The 21,106-nt window shown below is 40.8% G+C and overlaps 1 protein-coding gene across 1 annotated transcript in view; it reads left to right on the plus strand.

Moving 5' to 3' along the window:
- RAI14 (retinoic acid induced 14) overlaps positions 1 to 21,106 on the plus strand; it is a 120,965-nt gene that overhangs the window by 75,813 nt on the left and 24,046 nt on the right. The window contains exons 4-6 of the mRNA XM_081942876.1: positions 16,335 to 16,423; positions 18,970 to 19,034; positions 20,429 to 20,486. Coding sequence (XP_081799002.1) covers positions 16,335 to 16,423; positions 18,970 to 19,034; positions 20,429 to 20,486 — 212 coding nt within the window. The remainder of the gene's footprint in view (positions 1 to 16,334; positions 16,424 to 18,969; positions 19,035 to 20,428; positions 20,487 to 21,106) is intronic.

Consider the following 21,106-nt stretch of genomic DNA (forward strand, 5'->3'; position numbering starts at 1 on the left):
CCTTTCTTTAAAGATTCTATTCCACAGTTTCTTTGATATTAGTGTAACTTTTGTCCCGTGGTGAGTTGACCCGTTGCAATTTGGCCTGATGAGCTATCCCGCAAGTGAGTTGACCGTGATGAGTTACTTGTGACAAGTTGTCCTAGACCTTGTAATCGCTTCCTTTAAATGTATCCGCGTCATGTATTGGACTGCAGGTTGGGAATGATGGGAGTGATAGTCCCAAATATCTGCAGGGTTAGGGTAAATGTTTTTTGAAGACAGTGGGTGTTGTTGCTACCCATCAGCAGAGTGAAGCAAACATCGTAGACAATAGATCTTGGTTGTCATGAAAACACAGCAGGTTCTTGAGTTATATAATGTACTGATATTTTAGAGTCCAAAATGGGAAAGAGCATTTATGTGATTTTTGTGACTCATTTTCCAGAGTAGTTATGCTGTTTGTTATAAATCTTGTATCAGGTGGAGGCAGTGACGTGCGGTGAGATTTATGGCTGGTGAGGCTGGTGACGTCATCAGGAAGGCAGGGAATTCTTAACAAGGCGCCGGGCACGACTCGGTTTCCAGGGTCCTTTCGCGAGCGAGCTGGCTGGGAAACAGTAGCCGACAGTCCGAAAAGTCCATCGCACTTTCTGCTTTCGCGAGCAACTTCCCGTAAACCTGCCGTTGCTCAGTGCGAGGAAGGGAGCCACTCGCGCATGCGTATTCGCCCTGGAACATGAGCTCCAGCAACAGAACCCGACAGAGGGCGGGGAATGGGACCACGTGTGCAGGAGGGAGGCTGAGGCTAGAGGAGCCTCCTGCACCTCCCTCTGTCCTGTACACGTGGTCCCATTCCCCGCCTTCCTGAATCAACATGAAGGGGACCGCAGCTCATGCAGTCCCATTCCCCGAGGCTCCTCAGCGCCTTTTCCCTTTTTCCTTTTTTTTTTCATGATGAGAGCGGTGAGGCTCTGCCTCCCCTGACCGCACGTCCCTGGGTGGAGGAGAGCCTCCATTTGCTCCTCTTATCTTAAGCAGCAAGGGGACTTAGGACCCAAACTTTGGATGCAGTGGAGCATGGCTGCATATATGGCCGTTTGCAGCATCCCATAAAAACTGTTTTTTATAATAGTTTATGATAGTTTTCCCAAAAAACCAGCACTTTCAGGTTTTGGAAAACTGCACCCATAGTGAACCATTAGTTTGCTTAATGACTGCAGTGTTCACTTAGTGACCATGGATTTATTTAACGACTGTGGTGATTGGTTTAACTACCACCGCAAAAAAAGGTTGTAGAATCGGGTCGGTCACATGACAGGCTCATTTTACAACCATTGTGACATATGACCATAATGAACAGGCTCTGTTACGGTCATACTGAAGGACTACCTGTATCGTGATTTTAAGTCATCTGTTTTGTTTGTTTTGTTTGTTTTGTTTATTGGATTTACATGCCGCCCTTCTCCCAAAGGACTCAGGGCGGCGTACAACATTAAAAGAAAACACATATTACAAAAGTTAAAAAGGAAATTAAATAAAGTATCCAAAAACAAACCCAATTAATATTAACAGTAACATTTTAAAAATTAGATTAAAATTAACAATTAAATCAATCATTTATTTTATTTTGTTCAGACCAGGCCGGCTTGCTGGAAAAGCCAACTTTTTAGGGCGCATCGGAAGGACCGGAGGTTGGGGATTATGCAAAGCTCCCAGGGCAGCTCATTCCAGAGGGAAGGCACTCCCACAGAGAAGGATCTACCCCTGGGGGTCGCTAGCCGACACTGTCTGGCCGACGGTACCCTGAGGAGGCCAAGTCTGTGGGATCGCACTGCTTTTTATCAAATTCAGTGTCCGCTGGAATGGGACTAAGAAGAATGAATGGTCACTTGCATACATATCTTTGTGTATATTTTATTTATTATTATTATTTTTCTTTTCTATAGTATAATTACCCATGTCTCCCCCAAAATAAGACCAGGTCTTATTAATTTTTGTTCCAAAGGGTGGAATTTTCCAGTTGGGTCTTCTTTTGGGAGAAACACACTATCTATAGCAATGATGACTAATCTTTTTGCCATTGCATGCCAAAAGCGAGTGAATGAAGGGGGGTCGTATGCGCGTGTGCCCACACCTATAATTCTATGCACCTTCCCCGCATGTGTGCGCCCTCCCCTAGTGCATGCGCCCCCCCTTCCGTGCATGTGCATGCAATCCCCATTAATGCGCACCAGTGGTGGGTTCTGGATCCCGTTGCAACCGGTGTCCACATGAATGCGCACAGCGTGTGCATGCTTCTTACCGTCCGGTGACGCCTCTGCGATGCTCCTGCTGCTCAGCGGAGCGTTGCAAGGCGCTGTATGCAGTGTGTGTGCCAAACTGCCAAAGAGTTTAAAGACAGGTAAGGAGGGCGGGCGGGCCCTCCAGAGCACCGTATCGGAATGGTACCCCGGTGCTCCAGGCAGGCTCTGGTACACCTGTACCGGGGTGTACCACCTGCAACCCACCAATGATGTGTGCCCTCCTCCCCTGTGCATGTGCACGACCCCCTCCATGCATGCGTGTGCAACCTCCCCTCCCCTCACTTTTGGCGTGATGGCATGGTAGGCCCATTTTTCACCCTAGAAAGCCTCTGGAGACTGGGGAGGCCTCCCTGTTCCCCCCCCCCTCCGAAGGACCTCTGGAGGCCGGAAACGGCCCGTTTTCATCCTCTGGAGGCTTCCAGAGGGCAAAAAACAGCCCAAAATGCAAACTGGAAATTCGGGAACGGATGTTCCATATTTCAATGGTTCTGAGTCCACCTGGAGTTATATAGAGAGAAGTATTAATACAGCTTTCTTCAGCCGAAAAGTTTTTAAATGCATTGGATTTCAGTTCCATTATTCCCAGCCAGCGTAGTTATGCTGCTTTGGGATTATGAGGATCAAAGTCCTTCTCTCCTGGACTTCGCCACCAGGTTAAATAAGGATAATTCATGTTATAATTCATGTTCTGCAGTTGGTACTGCAGAAATGCCGCTTTTATCAGACTGAATTCTGAAGAAAAGGTGCCCATAAAGTGGTCACAATCTCACTCTTTTTATACAGCTGCTAGTGCCAGGCAAAAATAGAAGATGCACTGGCAATAAATTCTGTAGCTAGTGCCAGTACATTTCCAAGTCCCTGAGTTGGAAGTTTTGGATGGAAGAGAGGCTGCTGAATCAGACAATACAAACCATCCAATTTATAGCAAGAAAAGTTTTTCCTCTAATAAACAGCATTCATTGCAGATAGGATTATTCAAGACCTGAGCTACACAGGTGAGGGAAAATTCAGAGAAACTGAATACATTGTCTTAAAGAAAAGTGAGCAATACATTTACTTGATAATAATAGTCCATTCAATGACTAAAGCATTGCATCTAGTTATCTGATGACAGTAATATTTTTTTTCATAGAATTTCCTATATAACAGACTCTTAATTTGAAGAATAATTGGTCTCAGTCAGGGTTGTCCAGTAGAAGCCATATTGAATCTGACGTCACTCCTCCTCTCATGGAAAACTTTGTGCAGTGTCCTAACCTCTTTCATGGAAATGAGTTTACAAGAAGCTTGTCTGTTATGGTTAACCTTAGTTCTCAGCAGCTTTTTATGTATGTGTGTGTGTTTTGTGACCATTTGTTCCCCCGATTCTCTGGTATGCACAGAGAAATGAAAAGAAAGAGAGATGAAGCACTTAGTTTCTCATTTTCTCCTGAACTTTAGAGATATTCAGAACTCCAGCAAACCTGTGAGTCATTTCTGAATCTCTCTGAAGACTAGTTATATGTAAGCAGATGTCAGCAAGAGAGGGCTTTCTAGGACCAAACATCAGGTAATACTGAAGTTCCTACTTCATCCAAGATCTACCTCTAAAAATTACACCAAGAATATATTGTAGCTCTAAATCAGGACTGTCAAACTTGTGGACCGCCGGTCAGATGCGTCCCATGCTGCCCACGTCCGTTTTAGTGAAGGGGGCGGAAAGTCACGATACGTCATGTGATGATGCCATGACGACGCAAGTTTGACATCCCTGCTCTAAATTAACCCAGTCTTCTCCAACATGGTGCTTTTAAGCTCCAGCCAATCTTGCCATCAAACATGCTGGATGGGTGGTGGAAGTATAACCCAGCACATGGTTTACGTTGCACTTTGGAAAAGTTGTATTAAGCTTCAGAATACCTTAAATAGGGTGTTCTTTTTTCATTCTATTCTTGAATCACTTTTCAAGCAAAAAACATTTGTTAGGGGACAAACAGTTGCCAAACATGGTTGGAAAAAAACAACCTGTAAATCAGTCGCCTGATTATTAAACTGGAAGGGGGGGAGTCAATTTTTTCCTTTCCTAAGGCAATTTGAGACTAGAAGTTCATGTTCTCATGTAATTTTTGTTAAAGCAACAATAATCATATCTATAAAGTTTTGTTAAGATGTAAGCTGATTAATCCATTTCTCTCCTTTGGCGTAGAGAGTAGCACAGCTGCTCTACAAATTATAAATGGCATTAAGATTATTTTACAAAGCATAAATCAGAGTTTAGATTTAGTGGATTCATATCTTGTTATATATGAACCACAGATCACATTTAAAAAAAAACCTTCAGCCAATGTCTAAACAAACAAGGTTCAAACCTTGTGCTTTTTCTGGTTTGATTTCAGTTTATTGTAAATTGTTGCTAACATGTAATAATAATTTTAAATATGCTACGCTAAACTAAACTGGCTGGCTTCTATGAAAAGTGGGCAGAAAGTGTTGTAATTCATATTATTCAGAGGGATGTTCTGGCTCCAATTAAAATTAAATTATGTTTACCACATGTGAGCTAGCCCTTTACAAGTACTTTTTAAAGTAAGTTAAAATAGGAAGGTGGACTTAAATATGATGCACATACAGATCAATGCAGCTCCCATGTAGATGAAGTCCAAACATGGCTCTTTCTAGGAAGTTGAGTTATCTTTAAGAGTTTTTAAAATTATTGCCTGAAACTATTGTAAAGGGACCAATTATTTATCACCTACGAAGTATTTTTTAAAAAACTTCATTGGAAGCTGGAAGGGAATTCAGTGTGGAATGCATTGAATGGACTTGGTGTTAATGATTTATTTCTTGGATTTACAATATATCCCACCTTTTCTCCAGAATGTGAGGATGGCATAGATAGCAGTTCTCCTTCAGTTTTCCCAACAACAAAACCTGTGAGATAATTTAGGATGAAAAAGTTTGATTCAGAGCTACCAAGTGAGTTTTTGTGACTGGGTACCCACGGTCCAGTTTTCAACCACTTACAGATAGTCTTTGACTTGCAACCACTGTGAAGCCCAGAATTTTGGTTGTAAGGGAGCTACAACCAGTCCTAAATGCACAGTGGTTGCCAAAGGCCTGAAATCTAATTAATATAACTGTGCTAGGAGGGGGCAACAGATGTAATTTTGACAATGGGCCATAAGTAGTTTTTTAAAACTCCATTGTAACTTCAAACAATCATAAAGTGACTGGTCATGTTGAGGACTATCTGTAATCATCATTGGTTCCTAAACTACCTTTAAGAAGAATAGAATAGAATAGAATAGAATAGAATAGAATAGAATAGAATAGAATTCTTTAGTGGCCAAGTGTGATTGGACACTCAAGGAATTTGTCTTTGTTGCATATGCTCTCAGTGTATATAAAATATATAAGTGATGAATCACGATCATAGTAATCATAAATAGAATAGAGTAGGAAGAGAAATTTGTGCTACAAGTTTCTTTTTCAAACGGAGTCATAAATGTTGGTACTGGAAATGACCAAACTCACCCTGCATGAAGGCCAACACTTGAAGTGTCACTTTGCAGATTGATAAAATTAGACTTGTGTTTTATGTATTTTGCAATTAGAATCCATTTCAAAATTGTAAAAATATTTGAAAGATAAGGACTAGTTAATACTAGTGCCAAGACTAGTTAATACATACATTAATAAGGACTAGTGCCAAGACTAGTTCATACATACATACATACATACATACATACATACATGAAAATATCTGAGGCAAACGTCTCATTCTCAAAAAGAAGGGAAGCACACACATTGAGACTTGCGAAATTCTCTTACTCTCATAAAAGTTTTAGCCTAAATGGTGTCTGTTTCTTAATCTTGCCTACCTTGTAGGACTGACAGAATTGGAGCAATTCCTCTGAAATATTTGTTACCTGCAAAGCACCAAATCATAATAATTGCATCTTTTGTCAGGCTTAGATATTACAATGCAAAGCATCTCTTTCTTAGAATTTCCAATTATTTCAGGAACAAGAAATAGCGTATTTCCGTGTATTGATAATACTGAAACTATTTTTTAAAATATTTTTTTATTTATTTACAAACATGTAAAATACACACACACACAAAACTTAGACGTACACCACATTTACACAATACAATGCGAACAGGAGCTTCCCGTTCTTTCTAATAGCAATTGCCAATCGATACCGCTCTCCTTATATTATTTCCCCTTATAGTATATTTCATTTGCATTTCACCATTCTTAACCCTCTTATTTAATCATCTGTCTGCTATATTGGCTGATTACCTCTAGTAAATTTAAATCTCTTGGGTATATATATATATGTGTGTGTTAATTCTCCTTAACTACTATTTTTGGGTTTTATTGTCTTCCTTCATTGATCCTTGTTTCTTTTCTCCATCCACCTATACCATTTATCCCATATCTGGTAGCATTCTGATTCTTCTTTTCCCTGGATTTCTTTTGTTAATTTGTCCATTTCAGCACAGTTCATAACCTTTCTTATTACTTCATCTTTGCTTGGAATTAATTTGTTTTTCCATTTCTGGGCAAAGGCAATCCTCGCTGCCGTAATTATAAGTAAAATTAAATACTGGATTTCTTTTTTGTATTTCGCAGTAATTATTACTAGTAAAAAAACTTCGGGTTTCCATTCTATTTTGATGCCTGTTATTGCCTCTAGCCAATTTTTGATCCTTTTCCAAAAAATTTTGGTTCTTCACAGGTCCACCATAAGTGGTAATATGTTCCGTGTACTGATTCACATTTCCAACATTTTGGGGAGGTATTTGCTGAGATTTTAGCTAACCTTGTTGGTGCCAGGTGCCATCTATAAAACATTTTGTACTGGTTTTCCTTGTATGCAACTGATAGTGTCATTTTTAAGTTTGTTCCCCAAAATTTTTCCCATTTATCTAATTCAATATTATAGCCAAAGTTCTGTGCCCATTTTATCATTGGTTCTTTCACGATTTCCTCTTCCATTTTATACTTCAGGAGAAATTTATATATTCTCCCTATCATCTTTCTATCTGAGCTTTGAATTATTTTATCCAATTCATGTGGTTCCATTTCGATGTCATATAATTTAGTATCATTATTGTGTTTAGTTTTGATTTGCAAGTAGGTTAGCTATTTTTAACTCATAGGGCAGCAGTGTCTCCATTTGCACCTCACTTGGTATCCAAGAGATTGCTATACATTTAAGAATATAAGAAACTTTATTAAAAATGTATTGGAAGTTGGCAGGGAAGATAACAAAACACCAATCTCTGCAGCATCCTTTTATTTCCAGGAATATTTCTGAGCTCCATAGATTCTTTTAGAAAATAGTTGGCTGCCTCCCAGGTCATTAGTAAAAAAAAAAAAGTTCCACATGTTCAGGTTAAAAGGAAAAGTAAATTGAGATAGCTAAGAACATCCTACTAGGGGAAACTACATAGGATTAGCTAGGCAGCATTCCTACCTGTTTGTCTGGATCTGTCAGGATTAGTGCTAATTGTTGCCTCTTTTTTTTGTTTTAAGTCTGTAGTTAGGGATCAAATTTCTGGAGATGTTCCATATGCTCATTATGCTGATTTTTTAAAAAAAACATATTTTCGTAAATCAAAGTGGAACATGTTCTCAGGTTAGTTGGGTGCCTCATAACTAAAATAATATATACTTAAGTTCATGTGACTGCACAGAGAGCTTTGCTTTTATCTAAACATTCTCCTTCCTCCCACCCCCAATAATTTATCTTTAACAGAGTGAATTAATTTGTTAATATATTAACAGGGAATTTATTATTTGGAAGTAGAGAAATGTCTTTTTCCTCCCTGCTCCTCCTCCTGGAGGAAGGAATATCTTAATTTCAAAGTCACCTTTCCTTCCCTTTCTCCCCTCTCCTCCCCTCCCCTTTCCCTTCCTCTTCCCCTTTCCTGCATCTTTTCTTAAGGCCATGATTATAGAACCCATTTTAACTCTGGAAGTTTTCCACTTGCCCATATATACATTTTCAATCTTAGTGCCCATATCATGTCTTGGTCTAACTCTGAAGAACAGTTCATTGTCCCAGTTGCAGAGTGTCTTTTTCCAGATGTGGAAAAATGTTGCCCATTATACATTAGGGATAAGCAACTGGTTTTAAATAAGCCATCTTCATAGCCCCATAAAGCAAGTTGTGTTTCAGATGAACTTTAGTTCAGATTAACTGTAGTTTATTCTCTTTGGGTAACAAACCACAGGCGATTGGTAGTAAAACATTTTAAACTTCTCAGGTGCATTGAAGGAAGCCGGAGAGCCTGAGCTTTTCATGGAATACAGTAGGCAGTCATGATTTACTGAAATGTAGACAATGGTGATTAGTGGAACAGGAGACATTCTGATGTCTTACTTGTTATTGTAAAGAAGTAGAATTTCTTGAATTTCAGAATTATTCATGCTATAGTTATGGTGGAACTATAGGAATAAACTGGTCCTGAGTCATGTTGCATTTTGGCTTCTTGATCTTAATTGGGATTGTTGTTGTTGTTTTTACCTGCTGCTTTGATTTTTTTTCCCTGTCAATCTAAACGGAGCTTTCTTGCCCTCATTCCAATTTGCAATGCAGAAGCTTGGGTCTCTGCCAGATGATCACCTAAAAATCTGATGCAATTTGCTTGGAATCATAGAATTGGAAAGGCCCTTTAATTGATCAATCAATCAGAATAGAGGTAGAAAAGGGACCTCGGCGGTTTCCTAGTTCCATGATGGCGAACCTATGGCACGCATGCCAGAGGTGGCAAGCAGAGCCCTCTCTGTGGTCTTGTGCGCCGTCACCAGCTGCTCTTCTGGTTTCCAGCACACCAGCCAACTGGTCTTCGCAGGTGCTAGAGCGTCGGAAAACGGCGTGAAAAACAGCCTGAAAATAGCCCCCAAACTGTTCCAAAACAGGCCATTTTTCAGGCTGAAAACAGCCCAAAAATGCCCCCAAAACAGGCATGCTCATGCTGGCCAGCTGGTCTTCAGGTTTCCAGCACACGCACATGCACGTGTTCAGGTTTGGGCACTCAGTGAAGAAAAGGTTCGCCATCATTGTCCTAGTCCAATCCTTTGCTCAGTCAGAGACCCTATGCCATTTCAGACAGGTGTTGTCCAGTCTTTCCTTAAAAACTTCCAGTGATGAAGCACCCACAACTTCTGAAAACAAAGCTGTTCCACTGGTTAATTGTTCTCACTTGTTAGGAAGGTTCTCCTTAATTCCAGGTTGATTCCCTCCTTGATTACAATACAATACAATACAATACAATACAATACAATACAATACAATACAATAGCAGAGTTGGAAGGGATCTTGGAGGTCTTCTAGTCCAACCTTCGGCCTAGGCAGGAAACCCTATACCGTTTCAGACAAATGGCTATCCAACATCTTCTTAAAGACTTCCAGTGTTGGGGCATTCACAACTTCTGGAGGCAAGCTGTTCCACTGATTAATTGTTCTAACGGTCAGGAAATTTCTCCTCAGTTCTAAGTTGCTTCTCTCCTTGATTAGTTTCCACCCATTGCTTCTTCTCCTACCTTCAGGTGCCTTGGAAAATAGTTTGACTCCTCTTCTTTGTGGCAACCCCTGAGATATTGGAACACTGCTATCATGTCTCCCCTAGTCCTTCTTTCTATTAAACTAGACATACCCAGTTCCTGCAACCGTTCTTCATATGTTTTAGTCTCCAGTCCCCTACTCATCTTTGTTGCTCTTCTCTGCAAATTTGATGAGTTCCCCATTTATTCCCTCATCCAAATCATTGATGAAGATGTTGAAGAGTACTGGGCCTAAAACAGAGCCTTGGGGTACTCCACTGCATACCTCCCTCTATGTAGATGCAGTTCCATTGAGGACTACACGTTGAGTGCGGTTGGTCAGCCAGTTACGAATCCATCTGGTGGTGATGCTGTCCAACCCACATTCTTCTACTTTATCTAGTAGTAGATTATGGTCTAGTTCCCATCCATTGTTTCTTGTCTTGCTTTCTGGTGCTTTGGAAAATAAGTTGACCTCCTCTTCTTTGTGGCAGCCCCTCAAATGCTGGAATACTGCCTATCATATCACCCCTAGTCCTTCTTTTCTGTCCAGATGGTTTTCAATGAAAAACGTTGAATTGAACTGTCTGTTGAAGAGTCTGTTAGCTCTACAGGTAGTCTCAGACTTATGACTACAGTTGAGATCAACGTTTCTGTTGCTAGGTGAGACATTTGTTAAGTGAGTTTTGCCCCGTTTTACAACATTTCTTGCCACAGTTGTTAAGTGAATCACTGCAATTGTTAAGTTAGTAGCCCAGTTGTTAAGTGAATCTGGCTTCCCCATTGACTTTGCTTGACAGAAGATCCCAAAAGGCACTGGGACACAGTAATCGTCATAAATATGAATCAGTTGCCAAGTGTCTGAATTTTGATCAGGTGATCATGGGAATGCTGCAAAGATCATAACTATGAAAAAGAGTCATAAGTTACTTTTTTCAATGGTGTTGCAACTTTGAACGGTGACTAAACAAACTGTTGTAAGTCGAGGATTACCTGTAGTTAATTTACTCTCGTATATGAGTGAGACAACTCTGCACACCATGATCAAGGAATGGGGGAAGATACTTACGTAAACAGATCCTAAGAAAGATCAGTCCCATGTTATTGCATCCACTGGTTGAGTCATAACTGCATTAGAAGCCAAGCAGAATCTGTTGACTTTTCTGAAGTTATGGGACAAATGGAGACTTTAAACGAGAGAGGAAGTGAAAGGCATTCACCTCTCTTGAAATGACACGAGCACATAAAACAGATCCGTCTCCATGGCAGCTGTCAAAGGGGCCTCTGCTTTGATAAATGGTTTGTTATGGTTTTAGGAGCGATAAGCCTTGTAAAGAAATGCTTGTGGGGGTCTTGGTCTCTCGAGTTTTATCACTGCTGCTGGAGAGGCGCTGACATCATTGCATCTTTATTTCTGCAATTTCATTTGTCTGTGCAGAGAAGGGTCTATCAGGAAGCTTAGATCATTAACTTGTTGGAAAATTAATCCTGATTTCTTGAAAGAGTCTGAAGCATTGCATCAGGAAAAGTCAAAGAAAGAGGGAAGAAAAAATGCTGTTTTTTCTCAGAACAAGCCTCTAGTCCAGCGTGTGGATTTCAACTTCCAGAATGCCCTAGCCAGTGGGGCATTCTGGGAGTCAAAATCCACAAATCTTCAAGCAGCCAACGTTAAAATAACAGTGCTATAATTAATACGTTAGTTTACCGTAAGCTTCATATGAAGCTATTGCAAACAAATATATCTTAATCAGTAGTTTATGTGAAGCTAGCGGTGTGTTTGGTAGCTTGGAATAGACTTTTGGGGCAGTGGTGGGTTCCTACCGGTGTTACTACCGGTTTGCTAAGCGCGCGGGTGGGAGGGCCCACAGGGCAGGAGGGAGGGCTCACAGAGCGGGTGGGAGGGCCCACTTTCAAAGGAACAGAGAACTGGTTCGCTCTCTGTTTGAAGGCAGCACTACCGGTTCGGCACAACTACTGTAGTAGCAGTTGTGCCGAATGTGGATGGTAGGAACCCATCACTGTTTTAAGGGTCCTTGTAGCAACTACTATCTGTGTAGAGACTAGTATCATCCATGAGCTGAAAAAGATCCTAAAACACAAATAAAGGAAAATATTTGTAGCTCAGGGTTGAAATGAGGGATCCTTGTTGATCTCTGGGCTTGGTTGTTTTCATGCAGACATTTCATTACCCAAACAAAGTAATCAGCACTGATGATGTTATCTACTTTGGGTAATGAAAACAACCAGGCTCAGATAGCACCAAGGTTTCCTCAGATCATCAAATCTCTTTGAGAGTCTGAGAGTCTCATCCTGACAGAGATCTTATGTAAAAAAAAAAATTAAAATTCTTATTTTGAGAAATAAGATTCCTCAAATGTGAGATTTTATTTTAATATTTTATTAAGAGGTTGCACTTCCCAGTATCTGCAGCAAAGCATTCTATAACTCAATCTCTGGCAGCTCTCATCAGTAATTTGACTCCACTGATAAATCTGGTTAGGAGGTCTTTAGACCACCTACTCCAGCGATGGCAAACCTTTTTTGGCTCACGTGCCATAAGTGGGGGGAGCGCAGGGGGGTCATGTGCGGGCGTGCCGCACCCATAGTGCAATGCGCGACCCGCCCAGTGCGCATGCGCGCACTACAGGTGCAAACCCCCCCATTTTTACATGCTTTTTTCGCCCTCCCCAGGCTCCAGAGGCTTTATAGGAGCCTGGGGAGGGCGAAAACAGCCTCCCCTGCCCCTCCGGACGGTCCCTGAAGCCTTCGGAGCGCTCAAAACAATCCTCCGAGCAAACCGGAAGTGACTTCCGGTTTGCTCGGAGGGTCATTTTGAGCACCCCGAAGGCGTCAGGGACCGTCCAGAGGCTTCCCTGACGCCTTCGGAGCGTTCAAAACGAGCCTCGGAGCAAACCGGAAGTCACTTCCGGTTTGCTCGGAGGGTTGTTTTAAGCGCTCCGAAGGCTTCAGGGACAGTCCGAAGCCTTCCCTGACGCCTTTGGAGCGCTCAAAATGACCGTCCGAGCAAACCAGAAGTCACTTCCGGTTTGCTCGGAGGATCGTTTTGAGCGCTCCGAAGGCTTCAGGGACTGTCCGGAGGCTTCCCTGACACCTCCGGAAGGGGGGCGGGGAGGCTGTTTTCGCCCTCCCCAGGCTCCTATAAAGCCTCTGGAGCCTGGGGAGGGCGAAAAATGGCTTTAAAAAAGGGTGAACTCAGCTGGCCAGTGCGCCCATGCGTGCTGTCCAGCTGACAGGGCAGCGCCTCGCGTGCCCTGACAAATGGCTCCGTGTGCCACCTGTGGCACGCGTGCCATAGGTTCGCCATCACTGACCTACTCTATGGTGCGAAAATAGATTTCATTATCCATTATGTGGCCCTCCAAATAATGTTTGCATTATGAACAAGTAAAGTACCTTTTACCTGGTCTTTAAAATTCCAGAAAGGGAAGTTCATGTATATTATGCACATTTTACCAGCAGCCTTTTTGTTTGTCTCTAAAATTCATTACAGTGAAATGTGTTACACTTGGCACAGTTTCTTTCACAAACAGAGAAGTTGGCATGTAGATTAAATCTGTCACTGCTTTAGCCAAACTGTTGCTATGCAAGTATTTTAATTAAGGCAGATACGGCTGAAATATAAACTCTCCTGAAGTGTGGTTTGCACGTTTCTACGACAAGATATTTCTGTCGTACATATGTCTTTTGATTCTAATATATTTTCGTTTGTTTGGAAATTTATATTGTGTTCTGTCTTAGGAAGCTGGGCTGTGGGTGAGAACGTGGTCTTTTTCCCCTCACCATCCATGTTTAAATACTTTAGGGAACATTTCTTGGGAACAAACTGTTTTAAAAATTCATCCTGTTGGTGTCTTGATAAACAAGTTTGTATTCTTGGTACTTATTTCTCATACACAGTAAAAAAAACATTCTTTTCAGTGAGTTCTAATTTATTTCATAAATTCCTTTGTTTGTGTATAGCACAAAGTTTATAGCACAAAGTTGCTTGGGTGAATTGTGTTCACGTTTGAAAACACACTACTATAAAAATCAAAGGTTCTCACAAGCCCAGGTTTGCCGTGTTGTGTGCACTGGGAAAGATGGTATTCAGCCATTTCGGACCGGTTCAACCGGTAGCGGAGATCGCAGGACTACCTGTACAAGCATATATTTTAAAATAAACCAGATTTTAGCTTGCTATTTTATTGGAGTTAAATGTTTTAATGTTTATTTACTTGTGTACATAAACCATTTTGGAAGGGCTTCGGCATATAAGATAACTTAGAAATCATAGTAATATCTGTTTGGAGAAAAGAATTGGTTTGGCAACAGGATATTCAGAATGATATGTTTGGAGTGGTGTTCAGAATGATAGGTTTAAAATGGTGCCCTGGCCTAGAGGTGGCGCTCTCACCTCACAATCAGGAGGCTATGAGTTCGATCGTAGGTAGAGGCAGATATTTCTCTCTCTGGGCACACTGAGAATATAGCCACGGTGAGCCACTGTGGCGCAGAGGTTAGAGTGTAGTTTTGCAGGCTACTTCTGCTGCCTGCCAGCTGCCTGCAATTTGGCAACAATTGGAAGGGACCTTGGAGGTCATCTAGTCCAACCCCCTGCTCATGCAGGAGATTCGAACCACCGAACTGCCGACCTTTCTGATTGACAAGCTCAGCGTCTTAGCCACTGAGCCACCTAGCTGAGCCAATCTCATCAGGCTCAAGGTTGACTCATCCTTCCATCCTTCCGAGGTTGGTAAAATGAGGACCCAGATTGTTGGGGGCAATAGGCTGACTCTGTAAACCGCCTAGAGAGGGCTGCAAAGCACTGTGAAGCGGTATACAAGTCTAAATGCTAATTCTATGTCTGCTGAACAAAACTCCTCATTGGTGTCAGGAAGGTCATCCGGCCATTAAAACACTCTGCTAGCTCCACTCAGTTACCCAGACTCCCCCACCTCGCAAGGGATTATGGGGTCGTTCAATGACGATGATGATATTCAGAATGATACGTTTCATTGGAACTCAGGATGTAGTGCCATACAGTTTCAGCATCCTGGTTATATTTGTATATAGACTTTGATCAGTGGTGCTCTCTGAACTTGGTTATTTCCTTGTAGATGTCTTTAGTGCTTTGCTTGCACTCTGTTTTCCCTGGAGAACATCTGCAAGAAAGTGGGGAGTGGGGCTTGCTTTCTGTTTTATATACAGTAGCTTGACCTGCCAGTATTGGTGGGAGTGATGTTTTCTCCTTGATAGTTCCTTGATTAGGCTTTTGTTTATCTGAGTTGGTAGTTCCTTGATTAATGTAATGTTTACTGCTTGACTGATTGCCTGATGTTAATCTTTGAGTTAACCCTTGCTTATCTGGGTGTTGATTGCCAGTTGAGGAGGTATTCTGGTTATATGAACATTTTATTTCTGACTTATATCAAAATTCTGCAGAGAATTGTGTATTTCTTTAGGAAGGAGAGATAAGTATCCTTTTTCCATAAGATTCCAGAGGTCTGTAATCAATGGATCTTTTCGATTGGGAGTTTGTTGTAATGTTTAAATGTCAAGTATTGTTTAATGTGCAGTTATAACTAGGTTCGGAATTGGCGTTTCACAATCTTAAACATCCTGGTTTTTAAAAAAGTTTTAACGAAGTTATTCTGAAAGCCTCCCCTCCCCTTAGACCTTTGTAGGAATATAATATTTTTTTTTCCCCTGTTTGAAATGTTTTAATGTGGAAGACTTTTAACTCACCCTAGAGTTAATTTCTCTCATTGGCTTTAAACAAAGTTGGTGGTGGTAACACATCATCGGAGTGAAGTTTCAGATCTTTGTTGTACTGAAAATTACAAACTGGTTTATTTATTTTTACTGATTTTATTAATGAAACCTTTAGCTGCTTGCCATTATTCCTAAAAGCTTCCAGATGTGCTTATTATAGGGTACTAAGAACGTTTTTGAGAGGCATCTGCTCTAAGCTTTTTAATTATGATTTTTTTATGAGCATCATTTTGTTAAGTGGGTCAAATCGGGCCTGGGGAAACCTAAATTTACGTTCCTCCTTGGCTCTGAATTGTATTGGGTGACCCTGAGGCATTCAGTACTGTCTTGCAGTTTAATTTCCATCTTAACTGTGAGCACAATTCCTTGAGTTCTTAGAATTAAAGTAGGAGATACATCAGTGGTGAAATTCAATTTTTTTTTTACTACCGGTTCTGTGGGCGTGCCTTGGTGGGTGTGGTGTGGCTTGGTGGGTGTGGCAGGGGAAGGATACTGCCAAATCTCCATTCCCACCCCACTCCGGGGCCAGCCAGAGGTGGCATTTGCTGGTTCTCTGAACTACTCAAAATTTCCGCTACCGGTTCTCCAGAACCTGTCAGAAACTGCTTGATTTCATCCCTGAGATGCATATATTATTCAAGCAAACTCTTTCTAAGGCAAAGATCAATGTGATCCAACAACAGCATTTCCTTTTCAGTTATTATGGAACTGGCTAAAGACATTATAATTCTTTCTTTCAGCTTCCATCTTGCTGCCTCTAAAGGATATAGTGAATGTCTCAGGCTTATGATTACACATGGTGCAGAGGTTACAATCCTGGATGGAACAGGTACTCAAATTATCTGTTTAATATGAAAAGATATGATGTTTGTATGCATGCATGTGCGCGGATGGGCATATTCCTCCGACATTATTTGATTTCGCAGCACATAGCTTTTGTAGAAGCAGAGGGAATGTTTTTAGGAACAGAAGGAAGAATCACTGCCAAGGCAACAGTTGGGTAAAGAAAACCTGAGCCCAGGCCAAACTGTTATGTATGCAAACATCTCAGACAAGCTTCTCTAAGTTCACACAAAAGTGTTCTGACCCAGGCTTCCTAAGAGCATGAAGCAAACTCCTTGTCCTGACAAAAAACCCTTTTAGTAATTTACTGTGAATTCTGCTAGGTCTTTCAAGGGAGGATTTACAGTCACAGACCTTATCTGGCTTGGAGAGCTGCCAGGACCATATCTGCAAAACTTGGCAAGGAGTCTCGGAGAATCACGAACCAATTAAGCGAACTGATTGTCTCCTGCAAACTCCACTCCCCTTTCGCTCCTCTTTTATTTCCTCTGGGAAGGGCCATTCATTGTCCAGCTGTGGCTTTACTCCCAAGTCGACCCCTGTTCTTTAGCTATTCCCTTCGTCTGGCAGCTCTGCACATGTCCACGCTGGGAACAGGCTCCAGCTGTTTGTCTGCCTCACTGATGTCTGACTATGAAGGCAGCTGATAACTGGCATACGGCTCTGGCCCCCTCTCTGCCTCCAACACAGAGTCCTCATCAGAGCCTTCCCCAGACTCCAGGACTGACCCATGTTCCTCCCCAATCTCCTCACTGTCCAAATTTGCTGCTGGCTGCTGGCAGGCCACAACAGTATCATCTGTTGATCAGGAGTTTAGGCAGCCATGCTCTTTTGCTGGCAGGCCACAACACAAAGAAGGAGAGAGAGGCACATTCTGACTTGCTATATTTTGCTACCATAAATGTACAATAAAATGTACTATAAATTTACAATGAAAGTAGCATTAGGCTTAGTTTGGTTCCTTAGGTTCCTTAGTCTGGTCTACCTTGAAAGGTTGACTTCTACCTACTTTCGTCTAGTACCCTCCAGGTACATTCATTTCCAGCCAGCCTGCCCATCCCATGTTACTTAAATACATCTGAATACTCCAAAGTTAAGCAGGTCTGTGGATGTGGTTGAATTGACACATGGATATATATGGATGTATGGAGATACGTTCAGCATTCCCATATCTAGTACTGCACAGGTATGTTAGACTAGAGCAGTTAATTGAACGTTTGAGTTGCAGCCAACACTTCTGGATAATGCAAGAATGAGAAAGGCTGCATTGTGCTAAAGCATTATTCTTTTTCTGGTAAATATTTGTTTTCTGATTAATAGCAGCTTTCCAGTATCTCGAATTAAACTCCCCAGTTGACTTAACCAGAAATGGCATAAACTATACTCAGTTGTTGTTGTTGTTGTTGTTGTTGTTATTGCATCCTGCTCATGAGTTCTACTCTGTATCTGCTCTGCCCCACAAACCTGTTTTGTTTTGTTTATTTTGTTTTGTTTGGGATATACCATAATTTTTAGCGCTTTGGCCAATTTATCTCTCCTTGGTTTATTTATTTATTACTTGAACTTATTAGTCGCCCCCTCTCCCCACAGGGACTCGTGGTTGAGTCTTTCAGTACTATTTGGTATGACAGGAGAGGCTTGCTCCAGGTCCCATCTGCTAGAAAGCATCATTTAGCAGGGCCCAGTGGGTGAATTATTTGTGCCATGACACATATCCATCTTAAGGAACATTACCTTTCTGGAGATTCTACTTATCTATCTACCCATCAATTCATCTCACCTTTAAACAGCCCACCTCCCCCACAGAGCTATACGAGTGACATAAACAGACCCAGACATAATCAACAAATGTACTAATATTCTCTTCCCTACCTCCAAAAATAAGTACATGTTACCATTAAATGGGAACAAAAACCATCTGGCTTCATCCATTTGTACTTGGTTTAAACCTTGTTTAAATGCTACGTATACATCTTACAGAAAGAGATGGGCTTCAGAGAATCTGAAGGAAACCAAAGAGGAGGCTATAATTTGGCTGCAGAAAATCTGCCCTCAGATTCCAGTATTTGTAGAATGTGGGTTGGCTAACAGCTATGTTGGGTCCAGTCACAGTAATCATAGCAGCATTTAGTTTGTTCATTAGATGTATATGGACATCCATCTCAACCACATGATTCTTGGTGGCTCGCAATATTAAAGATAATAAAGCCACATTAAAAAAGAAAGCCACATAAAGTATATAGCCTGCCAAGAAAAAACTACAAAAACATCATACAATCGACACAACCAGAAACATCATAGAGTCAACACAATGCGCTCTACCAAAAATCCAGGGCCCCGGGTTCAAGCACAGAACCAAGTCATCAAGGCTTTAAGATTGGGACCATTCTATTATATTTCATCAGTATGCTTCAGATTTTTAATATAAAGACATACCCACTTAATATTTCAAGCTAAGATTTTGAACAATATTTATTTCATTTGTAGTACTGTTTTCAGTGGGCCTGAAATAATTATGAAATATTTACATAGGGCACAATGCTTTGCATCTTGCGGCCAAGAATAACCATGTTGACTGCGTCAAGAGACTACTACAGGTGAGGTGCTTTATTCCCCCCCCCCCCGGGTCCAACCCTTTTGGTTTTCTGATTAAATGCCAGTCTACATTAAGCTTCTCTGTAAGTAGCCAATTAAATGGATTTAAGAGTTTCCAACAGGGTCTATCTAAATCACTGAATTATTTTAAGTCCAGGGCTTATGAGTAGGAAATCCTTAGATTATATGGTTGTTTGCTGCTTTCTTTTGCAGTTTTGCAATTTAATGGTGCTTCACTAAAATGCCTTCTCTACATTTTCTTCCTGTTTGTATGAGCTAGTGGGTACAATTCACATAAAATGCCATATAATTGCATGTACTGGGAGTGGTAAATGTTGACTTTTAACATCTAACATCTGACAAGAATTATTTGATGTCAGGCTAGAGAATAAGAAGAGCTGCAATTGCCTAAATAAATAGTTTGTTATGGAAAGTGCTAGATCTGTTAGTTAAAAGTAGTGGTTGTCCGGTTTCTTCACATTTGATAGCAAAAAGCTTTAACTATGAATCAAGCTCTTTATTTTTACAATAGGGTGGGAAAATCTTCTTGGCTGGATTCTAGTATAGACTCACACAATTAGAAGTTGGTATCAGATTTCTATACAGTTTTCCACTTTTCCCAATGTGGTACACTACAGAATGAGATGGAGAGAAGGGCACTCTCTAAAAATCCAATATATTGTCTCCTGTGAATGGAGTTCAGTCCTCTGTCTAATGTTGTAATATCTGCCCTCCTTTCTAATTCAGTAAACTCACCATAGTCTTTAGTTAGCATTTTTGGGTAGGACTGATATACTGAGGGCATAAAACCACCTACTAGGTTCAGAACTGACATTGTACTCAGAAGTTAAGCAGGCATGAACTTGGTTAGCACTCAGATAAGAAATCTTCAGGAAATTCCAACACTTGTACCAGTCCAATCTGAAAGCATGCTGGAACAAACCAGAAACACTGTAGACTTCCTACAGTAAGAGAACCGAAATCTCTGACAGCACCATTTGTCCATGTATTTTTCTTTTGCTGGAAATCTAAATGTTTTTTTTTCAATCAAAGATAGACCTTTTTCTTTTATTAAACATTTAGTAATATCTTAATTGCTCACATCTGTTTTTGACGTGTCCTTTCTTAGTTTCAACCAATCAAAAACAAATTGCTTCACCTATTGCAGTCTTGCAACTAAGCGGTGTAGGATGATCAAGTTTGCAAAATGGATTTAATCCCTTTCTAAAAACATTCAGTTTAATTTTGTCCTGAACATCGAGCTAATCCTGGATAACTCTCAAAACTAGTTTGATATTCACACCAAAAACTTTACTCGCGTACAGTGTAGCTGTCTAACTTTCAAAATCCTTTGTGTTCTGTATTTTGTTAAAACTTCTTTTTTCTTATTCTACAGTCCAAATGTCCAGCAGAGAACACAGATAGCTCGGGAAAAACCGCTTTACACTATGCAGGTATTACATAATCATCTTGCTTCCATTCATTAACATAAATCTAGTATAATTTCTGCCTTCTGCTTAAAGTTCAATAAGAACTTTGACAAACAAGAAGGACAAGACCGAATCATCAGGTCACTAATTATCTTAATTACTTTCATTATATTCCCATAGTAAAGACATGATTGAATGGGGTTTACTGAGTAAATTTCCAATGGAACCTGATAGAGGTAGTCCTCACTTACTCACCATTTGTGAAGGACTGAAATAACAATGGTGCTGAAAAGATAATGTTATTTATTAATTAAATTTATTGGCCTTTGTGGTCCACTTACAACCTTTGCAGTGTCCTTCAATCACATGATTGCTGTTATAGTTGCACTATCCTGGGAAAACATCAGGCTGCTACATTAATGTGCTATATGCTCTGAAGCATCCTTTTGACTTCAAATCTGAAGCACTGCATAGTTCTAGCAACAAATTATGGTCTAGCCCATGAAAATGTGAGAAATATAGTCACCTGGTGCAGCTCCATACTAAGTGACCTTCTAAAAGGACTTTAAAAAAGAACTAGACAACCCATGGCCCATTGGGTCATTGTTTCAGAGATACTTCTTTACCTAAACCAGGGGTGTCAA

Source organism: Natrix helvetica, assembly GCF_964273705.1.
Source record: "Natrix helvetica genome assembly, chromosome: 2".
In the NCBI taxonomy this organism is placed as follows: Eukaryota; Metazoa; Chordata; class Lepidosauria; order Squamata; family Natricidae; genus Natrix; species Natrix helvetica.